Below are 16,458 nucleotides of genomic sequence, written 5' to 3' on the forward strand. Positions count from 1 at the left end.
GATGGATGGATGGATGGATGGATGTACAAATATTAAAAGAAAACATTAAAAAAATAATTTCAAATGAATTGAAGTAAATTGACTCCAAATTGAATTTGAGACCCCAGTTTGTCTTTTAAACTGTTTTTGTAGGTATAGGTCTAAAATTCTCACTGTACTTGGCATCTRTGTTGCTGAGAGTGTGTTGGACAAATGGCTTTTGGACCTTCTTCTTCTTTTTTTTAGGCTGTCTCAGTTACTTCAGGCCTATCATGTAATCCCACACTGACCTAATGATATCAGCCTGTCGATTCTGAAGTAAAAGCTTACATGAATGATGTTGTTGACCTATTTTACAGTAGAATGCAGTGTGTCCTCTTACATACTATMAAGGCTTTCTGTCTGCTTTCTATTTTTGTATGAATTATGTCCTGACAACTCAAAGTATTATTACCATTTGGATATGTGTAGGGCTGCACCTAACAGTTATTTTGATAGTTGACTAATCTCTCATTCGTCAATAGTTGATCAGTCACTGTTATTTTTGTCACAATGTCCATCTATACTTCCTGTTCCAGTTCGAGTACACATCTCATCTCACCTGCTCACACCTAAGTGTCACCCTGTTATCTGATCTTTTTACCTTAACATAACAAATCCCCATAGCAAATTCACATAACAACCCATAAAACTTAAACATAATAGCTAATAATAAAATTCCATGTTGACTCATCTTTATATAATAAATATATAAAAGTGAAATTTAGTTTTWCATTACATTGTTGGCAGTGTTAAAGCTGCTCATATACTTACTTGGCAAGTTTCTAGAACTTATTCTGGACTAGTGATGATTTTGTTCTAAAAATCTATTCTTTGTTTCATTTTAATGCTGCATGCTCAAAGTCTTGCTAACAAAAGTGTTGTGTTTTTCACTGTGAGTGCTTACCACTGCTTTTTGTTTTTCCTCTGATGTTTGGACGGCTTGCTAATTTGCTCCCAGAGGCCTGTGTTTGTCTAATAGTTTAATTGGCTGGGCTGTGCACCTGTTTGGCAGCACAGGTGGCCGTGGGGCCATTCTGCTGTGGGCCTTATCTCCCAGGCAGTCCCACACAGGTGTGTGGCATGCAGCCTTTGCAGATCCACCCACAGATGGCATTGCCTTGAGCATCCACTACCTTCTCACTTTCTACTCTTCTCTCCGACACTGACGTCTTTTCAACTTCTTTTTCTGTCAAAATTTCCCCAGCCAATAATGTATTTTTTCTCTCTCTCAACTTCATTCTTCTTCTTTTAATTTTGTCATTTGGATACTTGATACTTAATTTAAAAGTGTCACATTTACTCACTGCTTTTCATTAATTTCTTAATCSGTTCAAATGAAGTGAGATGCCAACTTAGAGAAAATTACAAGTCATCTTATTTTCTAATTTACAGGGTAAGAAACCCTGCGCTGTTTCAGCCCAACGCCTTTGTCAGACTTATTATGCTGTCTGTTTTGCATAATTTGAAAGTGCTATCATATCAGTCTGTAAAAAGAAAAAGGGTTTTTGTTTTTGTCCATACATTTCTTTCTACTGCAGAAGTTGTTTTACAGTTTTCTTTAGTTTAACTGAACATATGACTATTTGATTGTTTTAATAATACATTTTAGAATTAATACACTTCACATATTACTCTACTGACACTTCACTGTTAGACTTTTTAAAATAGTAGACTAGTTGGTAATTTTAGCCGCTGTTGTACTAGATACAGTATGATACGACAAAATCCAGATGCTGTCAAACCCCAACAGTAATTGGTGTATTTGGTCTGGTAGCATTCTGAAACGTGATTTGGGTTAGATAATTAAAGTTCTTCTAGCTTTTCATCAAATGAAACCAATCTAGTACAAGTCAAACATTTTTTGGAGCATTATTTTGTGTGGTATTTTTTATAGGCACAAGACACGCAGTTAGACCACTTTTTCTTTTTTTATTGACCTTGCTAATGTGAGTTATTGTGATGATTTGGCTGGTTTTTTATTTATTGTTTAATGTTTGAATCAGTTTAATCAGCTTTTTGCAGCTGAGCCTTTTGCATTTAGCACTGAGGGTTTTACTGACCAATATTAATGTTTTTTTTTATTATCTCAGAACTTTCTGCACCTGCTAACATAAATTTGTGCATCCTGTTGACGTTTCGCCTTTATGCCCTGTTGCACTCACTTAATWCAATTCAATTCAATTCAATTCAATTCAAAAATACTTTACTGAGCCCAGAGGGAAATTAGGTGAAAAGAGCAAGAGCAAAGTTCTTCACATAATTACATCCAAATTCCAACTTGTCACTTATTTGTGCAGCATATTTCATATCTATCATAATTTTACATGAAGTGACACATTTATTGCAACCATTGGGGTAATAATTTAACACACAGTGGCACTAATGTGTATTTTCCAAACAATTCAGTTGTTAAACACAACTCAGTTATGTGAACTTAAAAAAATACAAAATGTAACAAGACAATTAAGTTGGCAAGTGAATTTAAGCTTATTGCTAGTGTTATAATAAAAAAGGATAATTGTTTGAAAATGTTATCCCCCAAATGATATATGGTCAGCAGAGTACTTTTCAAATATGAGAGTTTTAAGCAATTTCTATGTGAAGACTTGTGTACAAACTTTGCTGCAATTGTTATTTTCCATTTGTTTAGTCAAAGTTCAGGCAGTGAAAGCCCAGATAATTATAAGGTGCCAAAAAGTATTTCCCTTGACATAAATTTTTTAAAAGTTGTATGACTAACCGGGGATCTTATGTCTTTCACTTCTCCTCCTTTGGCCATTTTCTCTCTGTTGTGTGTACAATAGTCAATTAACACCACCACAAAGGAGCATATCCATCTGCCCTTCTCCTGTTGTGACTGTTGAAATCAGTAGGAGTTCCTAAACGTCTCACTGGTCTACTCTCTCGACAGCTTAGGTCTGAAATCTTGTCTGGCACAGAAATAAAGTGTGATTAGAGCCTCTCAATGAATCTTTAGTGAGTTGACATGCTGGCGATGAACGGTACTGTTTAAAGTCTGTCATTTTTGATGTTAGTATATCAAAGTGAATCATCCATGACTGATCCTCTGTATTCATTTTATAGTGGATAAGCTTAATCAGACTTCATGTCAGTTTTAATATTCGCAAATGTGGAGTTGTAAAGTGTAAAAAGATGTCTTTAGTAAAGTTCAAGGGAATGAGCTTCTTTGGGACACATGGCAATATGCATGCCTTTGAACATTTGTGGATRAAGCACATAGCCTTTTTTTGTCTCTAATATCACTTATATCACAAGAAAACACAGAGTTCAGTTCCCTGCCTTGCAGATTGAATGTTACAGTTCAAAATGAAATTATAAGCTAACCTAAACCTGACTCTGTTAGCGCTGAATAATATGAGTGTGGTAGTATAAGCTTTTATGCATGTTGGTGTGAGATCTCATTCTTAAGATTCCAGATGTTATTATGAACCACTTTTTAGCCATCCTCGAGAAATATTTTTCTCTGACACATGTCAAGGAAAATTGAGATCGGAGGGATTTGAATGTTACAGAAGTGAAACGTTTTGCAGAGGTTTATACACATCCACTTGTCTCATTTTTTTTTATTTGAGAAAACTAAAATAAGTAGAGAATCAATTTTTCTATTTTGCTTTTTAAGCAGCTGCCACAATTCAGATTTTAGAGTCTTCATTGGAGGTTTCCATCCATCCATCCATCCATCCATCCATCCATCCATCCATCCATCCATCTTATTTCTTCCTTTCAGGGTCACTAGTTACCATGTCCATCAGTCACAGTGTGAGGGGCAGGGTACGCCCTGGACAGGTTGCATGTCCGTCACAGGGACACATAGAGACAGACGTGACAAACAATTATTCACTCTCTCTCACTCACACCTGAGGTCATGTTACAGTTACTAATTAGCCTAACATGCATGTTTTTGGTCTGTGGGGAAAAAAAACTAAGTATCTGAAGAAAACCCACAGATGCGCAGAGAGAACATGCAAACTCTACCCAGAAAGGGCCCCGGTCTGGATTCGATCAAGCAACCTAGGAGGCAACAACTCTACCAACTGAGCGTAACCATGCCAATTGCTTAGTAACCTGTCATGGTTCCAAAGTGATGCATGCAAATATTAAAAGTATCATTTTTTATTTTTATTGATTTAGTAGAAATCCATTTTCTGGAATAAAATAAAATAAAATTCTCAAAATTCTTACTAAGCTACATGTTGCTGTTTAGCTGCCGCTTTTATGTCAAGAAAAATATAATTCACCTTTATTTACCACCAAAAAAAAATCACCTTGAGCTGCAGCAAAGCTCCAGAACTGCCCTGATGTTAATTGCACAATTTTGGTGCACATTCTAGCAGGTGTACACAAACACTTTTCAACATCTAAAGAAAAGTGCCGGCAAACAAACTGTGAAGAAAACGAAAACATTGTGGCATTGGCAAATGAAAGAGTTYGTCTGAAGACATGCATGCTATTTAATTCCTCTCTCCGTGTAAAACTCAATTTCACAAGACTTTTTTTACGCCGTCTTAATACATTTGTTCTCTAATAAGGTACAGCTTGTACAATTTTACATAACACAAAACAATTAATGTAAACAGCTTCTGCAGCAGGCCATTTAACACCTCTCCTGGTTTCTGCCTACCTTCAGCTGGTAGTCAGACGGATTGTTGCGTAGGATTGAATACTTGGTGTTGTAAGAGAGCAAACACAAAAGTGTTTTGTACTCTSTTGGTAGATATTTCAAAGTGTCTAAGGATCATGGCATGCCTGCCTGCATCTAGTATTTAATTATTTTTCAAAAAGACATGCACTTTTCATGCACATACAGAAGCACGCAATGATTTGTACYGGAGCTTCTTAGTCTTTGTTAAAGACACATTTTGAAATCAAAATGTTATTACTTGAAGTTCAGAGTGCTACTTTTGAGTACTGAGCTGCTGCGGTTCCTGCGTTTGCTTGGATAGCACCCAGAATCACATTTGCAGAGTGCTGACACCAGCTATATGGTCCTGAGGCTGCATTATTTGCCTTAGCACCAATATCAAGCAACAGAATGACCCCAATTGGTTCTGCAAAGGTTTCTTTGCTGTAACCCAATAAAGTTTCTTGTTATATTCGTATGAAAAATAAGTTTCAGAGAATCTAGTATCTCAAACTGCACAGCSCACCATTACATGTGCACCGCTGTGAAACATTACGTTAAAGATCTGTGCCAGCTAGCAGGAGCAAGAGACCTGAGATATTATTAGTAGAGCCAAGCAGAGAGACAGCATGGGTGGAGAGAGCTCATGTTAGCTGGAGTTACATGTGAAACATATTTGCTGCTTGTTGTTCTCCTTTAGAAACAACACAGTTCAATAATTCATGCCAGTGGTTTCCCCCACCCACACTTTCTTATACGCTGGATACACAGAAGGTTTTAGTAGTTTCATGGACGTTTTTTTTTATAAATGTAACTGTCAACTTTATTTAAAAATAAGTGTCAAAATATGTGAAACTTTTTTATATATAAAAAAGCCTTTCCACGTATATCTTTCAGTATAGTTTCCTTTTGCTTTTTCTGACATTAAGAAGGTGTAGAGGTTCCTGTTTTTCTGTAATATGGTTCTGTTCAGAGCTTGTCAACATGATATTAAAATCTTTCCTACTATTTCATRTTTTGGAACAGAACCTGATGGACTGGTGACCTGTCCAGAGTGTACCCCACCTCTCACTCAATAAAGACTGGAGTTGGGCACCAGCTGCCCACAACCTTTAAGTAGTTATACAGACAAAAGTGACCATTTTCAAGGCCGTATTAGGTCTTTTTGATGTAGAATCCATGTTGCAAAAGACATGCATTGTTCAATATACAGGTCACATTATACTTTTGTTTATGGTTTATAGTTAGCAGTGGCAGAAAATAAAGAAGAACAGACTCCTTTAGGTTCATTCCAAATACTTTTATTGTTTTTGTGATAATAAAAAAATGCTCAAACCGTGTCCATCTTTTAGTCCAACATTATGGCAGTGGTAATTGCTTTTTTCTCACCTTCTTTCTTTTGTATTGATGACTAAACCTGTTTTCCACACCTTATCATAGTTCCTCTGTACGTTATAACTGACCACTTAGTGCAGTTTCTGAGGTGGTGCAGAGTATTCTTGAGGAGGACACAGCTATGATCTCTGTCTTCTCAGTCCATCTCAGACCCCCTAGTCGCAACTCTTATRACCACTTAAGAGTCCTCTGGAGCAGTCTTAACTTTTCGGGAGAGTAAGAGTGATTGTTAGACAAGAATTTTGGTAASTTGCTTTTACACTTAAGTCTGGAAGTAGGAGGAAATCTAAGAAATTTTCAGCACTTAAGTCTAAAATTCCATTCTAAGAAGTTTGCTAATACGGCCCCCCTGAGCTCCTTCACTGCTCTCTTGTCAGCTTGCACATGTATTACTGTTGTTTGGATTTTTGACTGATCCTGCCCTTACATTGCTAATTTTTAGGTAATAAGTTTCCTTTTGTTTTTTCTCTTTCCTATTGTTCTAAAGTCTTTACTTGGGTCTTCTTCTGTTGAATCAGGGTGCTTTGTTTAAAAAAATGCAGTTGTTGCAGATGAAAACTGAAATAGCTGATTCTGTAGAGCAGTGTAAAACATAATGTATGACCTTAAGGTTTTCTTAAAGCTCATCATCAAACTCTGATCACGTTTCAAATATCWATTTGTTTTTGATTTAAGACTGAATTCAATTCTTATGGAAGTATTCTAAATAGACAAACCAGAGGTGAGAAAATTAGACACCTTCATATTTTGTTGCCGTTTAGTTGTCAGCAGTTTCATATTTTACCCTCTATTTAAGCATACTTATGTTTTCTCTATCTTCTTTAAAATGTGTTTATTTCATAGCGTTAGCATTCTTCACATTTTGTTCTCTTGAGCAAGGCATTAAACACCAAACTGGAAAGAACTGAGTGGGACATTGATCTCTTAATGTGGTAACTGAAGGCTTTTGCACCAAATACCCGTTCTTAGTTTTACTTTTTTTTTAAATTTTATTTTACTAGCTGTGTAAAACCTCTCCTGTCTACATTGTGTTAAATCAGTGGTGCCCAGTCTTGGCCCTCGAGGGCCACTATCCTGCATGTTTTAGTTGTTTCCCTGCTCTTAGGTATGTCTTCAAGTTCTGCAAAAGCTTGTTAATCACTCATTCATTCAAATCAGGTGTGTCAAAGCAGAGGAACATCTAAAACATGCAAGATAGTGGCCCTCGAGGAGCAGGATTGGGTACCACTGTGTTAAATAATTCACATTTGCACATGCTTGCTCCAAACCTTTTACTGTGGCTCGGTTTTTTACCATTTTTACTAAACATTTTTTCTCCTGCAGTCAATCTACCTAATGGTAATTGCAATTAATTTTATCCCACATATCTTAGAATCATTGTTTTGGTTTAGAACAAAATAATTCAACAAGACATTTTCTGCATTGCAAACAAACAAACAGAAAAAATCATCTAAAGTACAAGCAATGCTTATACCCAACATAATGGGGTTTTGATTAACAGAACTGTGAAACGTTTGTTTTTTTCTTTTTATTAAAAATATTTTTGTACACATTTTGTTAATTATATACTTGTTTTACAAAGTAACAGTTTTAAACTTTGATGGTTACAATTTGTCACAGTTAATCTAACAATTACATAATTCTGTAAAACCAGCAGAAATAACAAAAAAAAAAAAAGAAATAAAAAAGGGAAGGGATTCCTTGTCTTTAACCAACGATTAATTTTATATTTTGCCTGGGGAATATACATGATTGCAGAAAGTAATGCATTTTGGTGGCACTTAAGTAGGGGATTAAGGCCATAAATATTACATGAACGAGTTCTCCCCTAAGTTAATAAAATTGTTGAATATATCCTCGAATTAGGGGAACAGACTGATTGGGTAGGGATTTAATTTTTTTATTTTATTTATTTATTTTATTTCCGTAATTCTGGGTCATATGAGATTTTGCTGCTCTGTTGATTTAAAAATCAAAGGCAGAGTGATTGAATAAGCCATATAATAGTTCTATCTTAATATAATCAACGCTGCTCATCAGCTGGAAGAAATGTTTTTTTTTTTTTGTTTGTTTTTTATAAGTGACATTTGTGTTCAGAAATGTTTGCTGTTTCTTGAGTCAGTTTCTTTACTAAAGTAAGTGGTAGTGTTTAACAGCTTCAGGACAAATGCTGTAGATGTAGCATCTTTTYTTATTTCATTTTTGTGGTAACTTTTGGGGCATGTCGAAGGCAAGCTGAAAAGCACCTTAAGGCGTGCAGGAGGGGACAGAAAATCACGAGCAGGCTGGGATGTAGAGAGGACTCAAAATATTTAGTGCATTGAAAACCTTGAGGTGGAAAGCATTATGTTGCAACCTGCAGCAAGACTTACGTATTTTGATGAAAATAAAAATTACAGCATGGATTATCTCTGCCCCTCTTCTTTGCATGCCCGGTTATATTACAGAGGATGCAAACTAGGAGCTGGCTTTTAAACCATATACTTGCTTCTTAGGATCACCCAAACTACTAGCAAGATTTGATGAATTATCTCTTTTTTAAGTTTATTTAAATATTTTTTCTAGAGACGATGTTAAAGCAAGTTACACAGCCTACATGTACTAGTATACACTTTGTTTTTTGGTATTTTTTTTTGTAAAGCCTAAAATGCTCTCTCTGTTGTCCCACTTCTTCATCACAAACATATCCAGCTGTATTGTCTTTTCCATTGTAAACTGAGAATATTTGTTCTGTCTTCAGTTTCATGGCCTCCAGCATGTGTAAAGAACATGCTTAAAGGGATGAAAAAATCAAACGAGAAAACTCTTGGTGGAACACTTTGGTGACTTTCTGAATATGGTGTTGTGTGTTTATTCCAGTGACTTATCATTATTCATCAAAATCCRTATTAACAGCTCATAAATTGGCTTTGCTTGTCTGTGAGATAGATTTGAGTAATGTTGACTGGAGTGCTGTTGGTACCTCTTATTTAGTTCAGATTAAAGAAATGCCTCACCTCATTTTTGCTTTTTTTCCCCCTCAGGCAAATGCATCCTTCTCCTAATTGAGGGTCTCTTCCGACTCACTGAGTCAATACAAACTGCTTTAATACTCAAACCATTATTATTTCAAATCATCGTCAAAAAGGCGGGATACATAATTGACTTATGCCCCGTTAATGCTGGCAAAATTGCTTCATGCATTTTGCGTCATTGACAGTTAGGAGCCTGAAAACAAGTAAAGCTAATGGCATAATCTGACTGTGACCACTGTGTCCCTTCCTCCACCCTCCTTTTGGCTTTCCTCACGTCTTAGACAAACAGGCTCATCTACACTGGATCATTTGCCGTCTCCTGATATGCCGCGGTTTATAGGCAATTATCTCTCTCGATCCATTATCGATTACAGTGTTATCTTACTTGCATTGCTTAATCTTCTGGCACAGTAAAATAAAAGTACAAACAGCTTAGGGATGAGGACATTGGTTAGGATGGATGGGTGTTCATTTATGTGTAAATGGGTGCAGTTTAAAGTCAAACTGGTACGGACTGTATTCAGTATCAAGGAGAGGACACAGATGACTTAGTTTGCTACTGTTCTCTAAAAGACCTTAAACAGACAATATGTGCAGTTACATTTGGAACTTCTGATATTAGTCTGAGAGATTCCCTCACWAGACTAATGCACTGCTGTTGTGTGTGCTTTCTGTTTTAAATCAGCATGGCTCACAGTGAACTAATGGAGGGAAACAAATCTATAGACTGGAGATTGATTTTTTTCTTAATGTTTTTTCTGTCTTTTCTTTTTATCAGTTGGGTTAATAACTTTGGACATGAGGGTCTTGGCCTTCTTCTGGATTCACTGGAGAAGCTGCTGGATAAGAAACAGTGAGTTAAATCTTATAAATTCTGTTATCTATTTATTGTTATCAGTTTCTGTTCATGTAATCATATTGTTTTTGTTTTTGTTTTTCAGGCAAGAATATATTGATAAACGGATCCAGCATAAACTGATTCAGTGCTTGAAGGCTTTCATGAACAATAAGGTTTGTCTGAGTCAATAATGAATAAAAACACTAGTAATGGTACTTCATACCTCATTTAATGTCAGTAAATCTACATGAAGAACCACTAAATTACCCTAAGATGAGAATGGTCTATTCTACTGAATTTAAATATGTTTTTTTATACAAAAAATACAAAAATAATAAACATGTTAATTTATAGCTTATTAAGTATTAGGATGATTTCAAGGTTAACTAACCGTTTAATAATAATTAGGTAAGGCTAAATAAGGTCTAGTTATTATAAAATGTTACCAAATATATGTAATGCTTTGGTTTTAAACTTAATTTGTATTTGGTGTTTGACAAGTACAAGATAATTGAAAAGTAAAGCAAAGCTAATTCATCATTAAAATCTTTAAACTTTTTAATTATCCGTTTTGACAAAGGTTTGACTCATTTTTTAAACGTGATGTGCATTTCAAGGTTAGATGAACTATTGATATTGCTTTGAGTGGAGGTAATCCCCACACGTGGTCATCTCAGCCCACTCCTTCAGTCGTAGGGAGACTGAAAGGTACAGGAGACTATAAGTAAATGTCCCTGTAGTCCTGTCCTGAATTGAATCAATTCATCATTTTGCCTTTTTTCCCCCATGGCCTCGTTGTCCCTTTTTAAAACAAGATTAAGGCTAACTATAACCATCCACATTAGGCCTTTTTTTGTGTAATTCATAATTTACTTGAAGTTAAAGTTCTCTATGAATGCAAATATGCTCATTAATTTATACCCAAGGACTTCTTCTTTCTGCCTAATCTCCATGTGTTTCACAGTATGGACTGCAAAGGATCTTGGGAGACGAGAGGAGCTTGTTGCTGTTGGCTAGAGCAATTGACCCCAGGCAGACCAACATGATGACAGAGATTGTCAAAATTCTTTCTGCTATCTGTATCATTGGAGAAGAAAACATGTAAGTTGAAAGTGTTTTATCTGATCATTTCTCACAATTATACACATCCCAGAAACGTGCAGAGATAGCCTGTGAAAGGCCGACTACTCTTCTTCACCGACTCCAATGTAAGATAATGAGATTGTCGCAGTTTAAAGGTCAGTACTTTAAATCAGGCACATTTGGTCTTAATTGTAGATTTTACAATTTTAGATAAAAAAGTAGCTGTTAATAAAATGTCACTTATAGAACATAAAGTGTGAAGAAAAAAAACACTAAAATGGTCTCTGTGTCTGAATGATATATATAATGAAAAGATTGCTGTGCACATTCCATAATGTTAGGTTCTTGTTTTTTGGCCAGAAAAATCAGTTCATATTGTTGTTGCATCAGCTTGTAGCCGGCAGGTGTTTTTATTTTTATTTTTATTTTCGCAAAAAAAAATTTATTTATAGGTCTGGTATGCTTGTAGACATTCGTGATGCTATGATTCCAAAGTAAAGGCATCTTTTTTTTTTTTTTTTTGGTTTTGATTGACAGCTAACTTGAAGCTATAGGAGATTTTATATCTTGTCTTCAGGCTTCAGTCAAGTTTTTAAGAGTGTCTGGACATGTCTGTAGATAAACCTGTATAAAACATTGCTTTGTTTTTGCTATGTCACATTTAGTCCAGTAGTATCAAGTTATCTGATGTGTTTTGCAGCTCACAACTAACAATTTTTTACAAGTATTTGTGTTCAAGAAGATCAAAAAATACAAACATTTACCGTAATTTTATTTTTGTATCCAAACACAAACTCATTGGTATTATTTGGAGTGGTTGTGACTGGAAATTAATCAAGCATGTGTTGTGTTTCTTAGAGACCAGAGTTGAGCTGTATTTTTTACATTTTACAATATTTCCGTATGTTTTAGGGTAATTTTTACATATCTGGGAAAATTATGTGTGTATTAACAGGTACACAGAGCTATCAGAGTTTTATCGATTGTCTTTGGTCTGGTTTATTTTTAAGTGGACATGAATATTTTTCACGTGAACTTTTGTCCTCATGAAAACCAAAACCATCCAGCCAAAGTGCGGGTCAAGTACAGGCCAAACCAACATGCACCCAGACTGAGGCTGCGAGCCAAGAGTCCGTCAGTCAGGAGAAAAAGTATTCCGAAAAGTTAGTTAGCAAAATTCCAATGTTACGTTTGTGGGTGTGTGTGTGTGAGGTGCCAAATGGTATGAGAAGAGTTCCTTCAATTTATTTTAGTACGTTTTGATTACCAAAAATATTTCTCCAATACATTCAGAAGTCCTGAGATTACCTCAGTTTCTAATCTGAATCTAAAAAATATAAAGATTTAAACTTTCATTCATTCAATTTTATTTGTTTAAGGGCAGCACAGTAAACAATGTTACATTGCATAAAAAAAGCAATCGTTGTTTTGTGTGCCAATCAAGCCTAATGTAAGGTAACCACTTAGGTATACTGTTACCTGCCCGAATGAAAATCTTATTGATATACCTGGCAGTATTTGCTTTTATTTGCTGTTAAAGGAAAATATGTTGTCCTATCTTTCTTCGTACTTTCCTAGTTGATGTGGACACAAGGTCACATAATTTGAGAAACCCAACAAAATAAATAAATAAAAAAAGGTTATAAAACACTTTGCTTTAATTGTCTCCCTCTTGGTTGCATAGGTTCTTATAGGAATTGTACTTCCTTCACACACGTGTTTATCTTGTGTGAGCATATACTGCTGCAACCTATGTCCTATGTGTAAAAACATACACACACAAAATGATGCATCTTAGTCTCTTTATTTAAGGGAAGAAAAAAAAGGTCAGTTCAGTTTGCCACGGACACAACTTGGTTGACAGCTTATAAATTGGAGTTATGGGAGTGCTTTTTATTGTTTCCCGCAGGGTTAGACTAGAATAACAATTGCACTTCAAAGTCAAGTCTGTATGCAGCTGAGGAAATAAACAAACCCACATTTTCTGCTAGACAAGCTGAGTTTAGCAATGTGTCTCACATCTTTGACCGTCCAGAGAAGCGTTTGCACTCGCTGTTTTGACACTTTCCAAAGTTATTTTAAAGCTGCAGAGTTTCAGTTAGTTCAATCCAAATCAGTTCAGAGTTTTATTCTCTCTGAACAGAACATATATTTCTAATTGGGGTTTTCGTTTTACAATATTTCTATGCGTTGTTTACTTTTTTCAGCTTTTTGCCCCAGAACGTTAGACACATATTTTTAGATACTAGTTTGCTCATATGAGGCAGTAATTCCCTCAAAGATCTGTCTGAGGTCAAAAATGAGTCCTTTCAGAACAGCACAGGTGGTGCTAATACAATTAATGGTGACTCTCCTTCATTTAAGTACTCCAGTGTGGTAAAACCAGCGCTCTGGGGGTGACAATGACTGTGACACTGACTGAATCTAACCTTCATTTTTAATTACAACAATGTTTTTTTTTCTAATTTTACATCTCGGTGTCTGCTGCGAAGGAGTATTTTGTTAGGTCGGCCACGTTAGCGAAGAGGTAGCAGAAATTGTTGCAGCTTTAACAGTTTGCAGATCGCAAAGCAATGTTTTATTTTAATAGGTTAATTCACTAATAGTGCCATAGTTAGGTTGAGTCAAAGTGTTCTGATAAAAATATACATCACAGCTAGAATGAGCTAAGTGATCACTGTGGAACTGAGCTCTCATTTAATGACTTTTGCAGGTAGATGCACTCAAATCATTATGTAATGAGCACGCTAATGCAGTAAATGAGTGATTAGTCATGTTCCGTTCAGCCTTCACTTCACTACTACTATAAAAAGCATATAGTGCTTGTGTAGATAGAATCTCTGTCTTTGTTTCACTTGGTGTCAGTTTTTTTCAGTCTTGTCACTCAAATAATTCAAAAATAGGTTAAAGTAAACAACAAGATCTTAGCAATGATCATAGCCTTGCATTAAAATGTCCGGATCCTGTAGAAATGACAGCCAAAGGAGCTGAGGTGTCACTTTTTTACTTTTTTTTTTTTTTTTGGGCTTCGAAATTTCTCCGCCAACCAGTGTTGTGACTCTGACTCATGTTCAGCACCCACTTCGGCTGACAGCATCAAAAGAGAACACGACAAGTTAAGCAGATCTATCTTCCCTGTTTTGTAGCTTCGTCTGAACTGGCTTTAAAGCTACTCAGTATGCAGCTCTCCGTGTTTTTCTGTGACTTTGTACTGCCTATCAAAGAGCACGGTCGTTCCATTTATCTCTATGTCAGGCTTCCTCTACACGTACATTCCTGTTGGTCAGACGCACGCTTATGTACCTGCTAATCAGCTGTTAATTACAAAGTAGTAAAAAAGAGAATGGAAAGTGTATCTGACATGAGATTTTACACAGATCTGATAGACATTTCAGTGTTTGGTATAATTTGACAATTTCTTAAATTATTTGTTGGATCAGTGATGGGGAAGCCTTTTCATGTCACTTTTCTGTCACAACAAACACGTTTATTACTTGTAATGCACAAAATCACTTCACATATCACTTCAGAAACCAATTTACTCTGGTTATTTGTGTGTTTGCAACAAAGGGAGAGTTGTTCATTGACAATCTAGGTGGTAATTTGTATGATACTCTAAGCTGCACATCTTTAAGTCCTCATAAGTACTCTTATTTGTTTAGCTCCTTATAGGTGTGTTTGAACATTAGTCAGCCAAATGCAATTTGCTGCATGCCTTTTTACTAAAACACACATTTGTTTCAAAACCCTGTTTTTGTCAAACTTCACCTTAGCAACTGCTAGATAAAGTCAAAATTGGATACTGCTGCAATAATAGAGTAGATTTCATACAAAGAGATGGAAATCAGTTTGTCAAAGTGGCCAAAGACTTGGCTGAGAAAATGTCCCCACCAACACACAAGGGAAGATAAGATACATGGTGTTTGAGCTTCAAATTGTGAATAAATGTGCCGCCAGTTAGGTGATAAAAGTGTTTGTTGACTTTTGTGTTTGCCTGCTCCCTGCACTTTATTTATTTTTTGTTCTCTCCAGCCTGGATAAGATTTTGGCTGCCATGACAATTGTTGCAGAGAGGAACAACAAAGAGAGGTTTGCTCCAATTGTAGAGGGACTGGAGAACCACGAGGCCCAACAGCTCCAGGTGAGTAATTAAAGACGCGCGCAACCTTACAAGCAAATAAATATCCAACAAACTAACCGACACTCGACAACACACTGTGCCAAATACCATACAGCTGTGCTGTTCTGATGTGATACATAAAACTTTTAAGTATGTTGAAGTATTAAATCACACTCGAACTAACTCTAGTGTTTTACCAACTGCAGTAAACAGATTTGAGTGCAAACAACATCAAAATAAAATACAACTCTGGGCAGTCCTTGGCCCATTATACGCCAGTCTCCACAACTTTACCAAGTTTTCTATGACTTCTGTTTTCAAGTCGACTTGTCACAGCCCCTCTAGCACATGACAAGATGTGATCATTTGGCTATTAAAAGGCACTCAATGCTCCATTGCTGCTGCTTTAATCAAAAAACACCTGGGTCATTGAGCACCTCTACCGAATTGCTCTGAATAAAAGGTATAATAGAAAAAGAGGTTGAATTCCTTGATTTTTCTTTCTTTATCACATTTCCTCTTCCTCTCCCTGCTTTACTCATCTTTTTCTCACATCCTACAAATACTTCCTCTTGCTTTTTCCCCTCTGCTTTGCTGTCAAGTTGAGTCTCGGAGGACTCCACGTGAAAGGGCAATAAAAAAAAAAGAATCATACCTCTCCTCATTTTCACTGCTGGTGTTTAGGAAGCAGGAAAAACTATATAACAGCAACAACAACAACACCACTTAAAACACGTTTTTTGTAGGAACCAAAGCAGGGAATTACTTAAGAAATTAGTTTAGCTGCAGGGCCTGAGAAGTCATGAAGGAAATAGTCATGAAGGGAAACTGATGAGGCGGGTTGTGAAAGAGAAACAGGTTATTTTTTTTATTAGTAGGCTGTTGTTTTTCCTTTAAATTTTGCCATTAATGAAATGAAGCTCTGCTAATTGTGAAGTAAATTAAAATGCTTTGCTGATGCAGGGGTTTCGAGGAAATTAATAGACTTTAAATCCAAAGCCTGTGATAGTCCACACAACTAGACTTTGTTAATGTGATTAAAACGTGGGCTCAGGGTATACTTGTGTACTGAGAAAAAAAAGTCTGCAGTCTAACTTTAAAAAATTCAAGCATTAATACTTTTAATTACTTTATATTGACATTCCTTCTTCTCAGAGGAAGTATTCTAAACCTAACCGAAATAATAATCCAAACTTTTACCCAAATCAATCCTTCTCCACTCCATGATAGGTTTGGTTGAAATGTTTGATGGAAGGATCTGTCTCTATCTAAAGGGGAAAAAAAGATCTGTGAAACTCTAAACACTCAGAAATTCTGAGTGTCTTTTAGGTGTCAGGGCTTTGGT

At 35.9% G+C, this 16,458-nt stretch overlaps 1 protein-coding gene across 1 annotated transcript in view; it reads left to right on the top strand.

The window, feature by feature from the left end:
• diaph2 (diaphanous-related formin 2) overlaps positions 1-16,458 on the top strand; it is a gene marked incomplete in the record, with an annotated part of 345,782 nt that overhangs the window by 106,846 nt on the left and 222,478 nt on the right. Inside the window, 4 exon segments of the mRNA XM_014003088.1 lie at positions 9,851-9,925; positions 10,014-10,083; positions 10,875-11,011; positions 15,026-15,134. Coding sequence (XP_013858542.1) covers positions 9,851-9,925; positions 10,014-10,083; positions 10,875-11,011; positions 15,026-15,134 — 391 coding nt within the window.

Source organism: Austrofundulus limnaeus, unplaced genomic scaffold, assembly GCF_001266775.1.
Source record: "Austrofundulus limnaeus strain Quisiro unplaced genomic scaffold, Austrofundulus_limnaeus-1.0 Scaffold1, whole genome shotgun sequence".
Taxonomy (NCBI): domain Eukaryota; kingdom Metazoa; phylum Chordata; class Actinopteri; order Cyprinodontiformes; family Rivulidae; genus Austrofundulus; species Austrofundulus limnaeus.